This window comes from Entamoeba invadens (genome assembly GCF_000330505.1).
Source record: "Entamoeba invadens IP1 unplaced genomic scaffold scaff_1105074725181, whole genome shotgun sequence".
NCBI classification, from domain to species: domain Eukaryota; phylum Evosea; order Mastigamoebida; family Endamoebidae; genus Entamoeba; species Entamoeba invadens.
In genome coordinates this window covers 13,019-17,280 of record NW_004191656.1, presented here as the reverse complement: position 1 = coordinate 17,280, position 4,262 = coordinate 13,019, and the positions used below count along the sequence as shown (strand labels likewise).

Genomic DNA, 4,262 nt, shown 5'->3' with positions numbered 1-4,262 from the left:
TCGGCATTTTACTTTCCTCTTTACCAAATAACAAAAAAAATATTTTTATTATTTCAAAAAAATTATTTTTTTTTCTGAATTTACACATTGTTGAATTGATTATATAATCTCCATTAACCTTAACAGATCGTGTTATCAATTTTCATAACAAAGTTATCAACACAATTTAACGTTTAAAAAACAAACAAAAATCATATATACAACAGTGTTGATACAAAGGAAATTCTCAAATTAAATTTCCACTTAAATAATAGTTGTTTATTACATTGAATTTATTGTTTGTTAATAATAACTTTTGTGCAATGACTATGATATACGTTAAAACAAAAATAAACGATTATCATCAAGTTCATTCTGTAACTAGGTCGATGTGCACAATTTTCATTCAACAACTTTTTGTTGATAATTACAAGATAAAGAGTTGTTATATCCAATTATTCTTTTATAACTATCGTTTTATTGTTATTCATGTAAAAATACATAATTAAACATATATATAAACTGTTTTTCAAAACTCTGTACTTGGATGATCCAATTTATTGGACTTATTATTTCTAAATTATTTTTTCTTTGCTTAACCCTCATTATTTGTTGAAAATAATTACTCAAAAAACAAAATAACGAACCCAGATTTTTTAAATTTTACTTGACAAATAAATCTTGCACCAAAAATTTACTTGAAAAATATAAAAAACTAACTTCGGATTAAAATTTTGATTACCATAACACAAATTTTGCCAAAAATGAAAACACGACTTTATAATTCAAGTCAGTTTTTAAATAATCACTAAAACATGTTTCAGATAAAAATGAAAAGTAAAAACGAGTAAAACCAGCATTTAAAAATAACATTAAGACTTACAATTGAAAGTTTTATTTTTTAATAACTGTTTATTTAATTTAATATTGTAGTAATTAGCGAACTTGTTTGTTTTTAAATGTTTGTTTTATGTTATCGATTACTTTTTTAATTGTTGAAATAAACAAAAACTTATTGTTAGTAAAAGTGTTGCATTATTTTATGCAATGGTGTCCTCCGTCACATCATTTGTTTATTGTTATATTGTCGTTTATCTTATGTTTGTTTGAAACATGTTGTTTTACTGACGTTTAGTTACAAATGGATCACCAACCAAATAACGAACCTGGAAAATCGAGAAAGATTTACCCAAAATTTGTCTGCTTTCCCGATTATTTATTTAATAATTGAAACTGTATTGATTTTTAGGAGTTTAAAACCGTGTACCGTTGTTGGTTCAACAAAAAGGAAAATAAAAAATAAAACAAATAAAAAATAGTAAATAATTTAAAATTAGGACAAAGGGTTTTTATAAATTTTGGAAACGGTATAGAGTTTTGAAATACAGTTTACAATTTTACAATTTTTAATCAACGTTGGAGAACATTGTGGTAATTATACCATTAACAACAAATTTAACAAAAATGCTTTTCAAAACTATTTTTATGCCAATACACGTTTTTGTTACAATGAACCAATATTAAACTTTGTTTTTGAACACTTTGATATATACAATAATTTCATAAAAATATATTTTAATTTAAACCAAAAAATGTTATTAAAAATCGACGTAAAGAACTCAATCTCGATAATCCTTTGTTTGTTGGAGCCTTATTTTACACTTAATATTTTTTCAATCAAATATTATTGATTCTGAGTTGGCTTCAAACACAAAAAATAACAATTTCTTTGGCCTTTCTTAGAATTCAAAATTATATTAAACGGTGTTCTGATTTAAGAAATATTATCAAAGACACTTCTTTAACACAATTCTCATCTTTTCCTTTTAAAGAAAAAAATGATTTACTAGGTATTGAAATTCTGAAAAAAAAGCATGTTAAGATTTAACAATGAGAATGATTCAATAGTTCGTGTTTCGATTTTTTAACCCCTTTAAAAATGTAAAAATCAAATTGGTCGACGTTAATTAATAAACGAGAAACATCTTCAAATCGAAACATACGACAAATATATAAAACTTTTCGAAGAAAACACTCCTGAATATTTACTTCATCAATTAAACGAATCTATTCACCCCGATATATTTGTATAACTTGTTATAAATCACAAAAACGATTCATTTGAACAAATCCATTTGAGCAACTTAAATATAAATTAATTTTGAGTTGTAAAGAATGGGCATCCAAAAAATTGAAAAATAAACAAATGTTTATAGAAAATGAAATAAACTTTGATATGTCCGAAAACATCAAAACATCTTTTTACAATCATAATGTAATTCCAAAACAAATTATAATGACAAAAAAGAAAGAATACAGATTGATGTCATTAAAGACACATCTGGTCCTTTTACTAAAATTCATGTACCAACTTTGTTCGATGTTGTTTTATCTGATCAGGTGGTTAATTATTTTGTTGAAATTTTAACACAACGTATAAATTTTAAAAACAACACTGCGAATCATCTCACAGAATTTGTCGAAATATGTCCAATGGAATATCCAACAATGCAAAAACCCTCGAAATGATCCAAAATGATCCAAAATGATCAAAGAAAATCTTTCCCTAAATTGGTTCTGCTTGTAAAAGAATTAAATCCAATAGCAGTTACGAGTTGTGTTGTTGAAAAAAAGTTTTTTTTGTTTTGAAAGTAACTTTTCACCAAAACGTGTCAACAAGATCCACAAAAATCAGCGTTGAAGCAAAACAGGTGTTTAATCAAGTTTATTTTTGTTACTGGATATATATAATATAAAAATGGTTATATTTTTTAAAAATTTATAAAAACGAAATTATATAAAACGGTTTTTCATTGTATAATATAATAAAAATACTAAAAATTATAATTTTTTATTGAATAATATTATTTTATTTAAATATTCAAGATAAAAAACAATGGTTTTAACGAATTATTTTTACGAACAAATACAATAATTATCATTTTTAGTGACATATTTTTAATTGTTTTTAGCACTATAATAATGTGTTAAAATTTAAATTATAAATTTGTTATTAAAATAGGTATTTTTACGATAATAATCTCATAACTTGTAGTGGTGAATAATATATTAATCTATAATTTATTAAAATGTTTGCACAGAAGAATTTTGAAATATTTAAACAAAAAACAAAAAACATGAAAATCAAAATGTCTAAACTTTCCAGTTATCACATCATGATAATCTCGAAGTACTTCAAGACTATCAAAGACTTAATCAACTTGGAGTTGGTATGCAAGAAGTTCAGTGGTCATATGGAAAAGTTTCATTTTAACCCAATTCCGTTAAATTCCAAAACACTTGGATACTTCCCAAACATCGAGACACTTCATTTGTGGAATGAAAAAGATGAAAATTTTGGTAATGGATTTATGATCAACAAAAGAGAAAATAGAAAAAATAAAAATGAAAAAGAAGTTGTTTTTGAAAAAGAGTTTTTTCGAATCATTATATGGTTCAATGTTGACTTTGAAACTGTTGACAGAAACAAAAGTCGAAACCTCGAGTTCAAAAATGTTACTTACACTAAAAATGATAGAAAGAAATTTGGTAATAACATACCATTGAGTGTAACATCGATTGGTGATAAATGTTTCAATGAATGTGGTAAATTGAACAGTGTTACAATACCAACTAGTGTGAGATCAATTGGTAATTGGTGTTTCAATGGATGCAGAAGTCTAAGTAGTGTTACAATACCATCAAGTGTCACATCGATTGGTGATAATTGTTTCGGTGGATGTGGTAGTTTGACCATTATTAACATACCATTGAGTGTAAAATCAATTGGTGAGGGTTGTTTCCGTTGGTGTGATAGTCTAAACAGTATTACAATACCATCAAGTGTAAAATCAATTGGTGATAATTGTTTTTTTAGATGCAGTAAATTGAGTAGTGTTACAATACCATCAGGTGTAAAATCAATTGGTGAATATTGTTTCTATAAATGTAGTGCTCTAAACAGTGTTACAATACAACCAAGCGTGAGATCAATTGGTGATAATTGTTTCAGTGGATGCACCAATTTAAGCAGTGTTACTATACCATCAAGTGTGACATATATTGGTTATAATTGTTTCAATGGATGCAGAAGTCTGAGCAATGTCACAATACCATCAAGTGTCACATTTATTGGTAAATGTTTCCCATCAAACACAGTAGTTCATCGAAGCGAATGAGATAATTTAGTTATTTCATAATTTGTTAAATATGACAATATATAAAAAGTTGAGAAAGTCGTTGCTGGATTTTGTGGGAGGAAAGGTGATAGTAGTAGTGTGGGC

The 4,262-nt window shown here is 25.8% G+C and overlaps 1 protein-coding gene across 1 annotated transcript; it reads left to right on the top strand.

The window, feature by feature from the left end:
- Positions 1 to 3,068: 3,068 nt before the first annotated feature.
- EIN_101020 (hypothetical protein) lies at positions 3,069 to 3,979 on the top strand (the record flags this gene model as incomplete). Its single annotated transcript, XM_004183235.1, has 2 exons — positions 3,069 to 3,875; positions 3,932 to 3,979. 2 exons carry the CDS (start codon positions 3,069 to 3,071, stop codon positions 3,977 to 3,979), a joined length of 855 nt encoding a protein of 284 aa, XP_004183283.1.
- Positions 3,980 to 4,262: the final 283 nt, after the last annotated feature.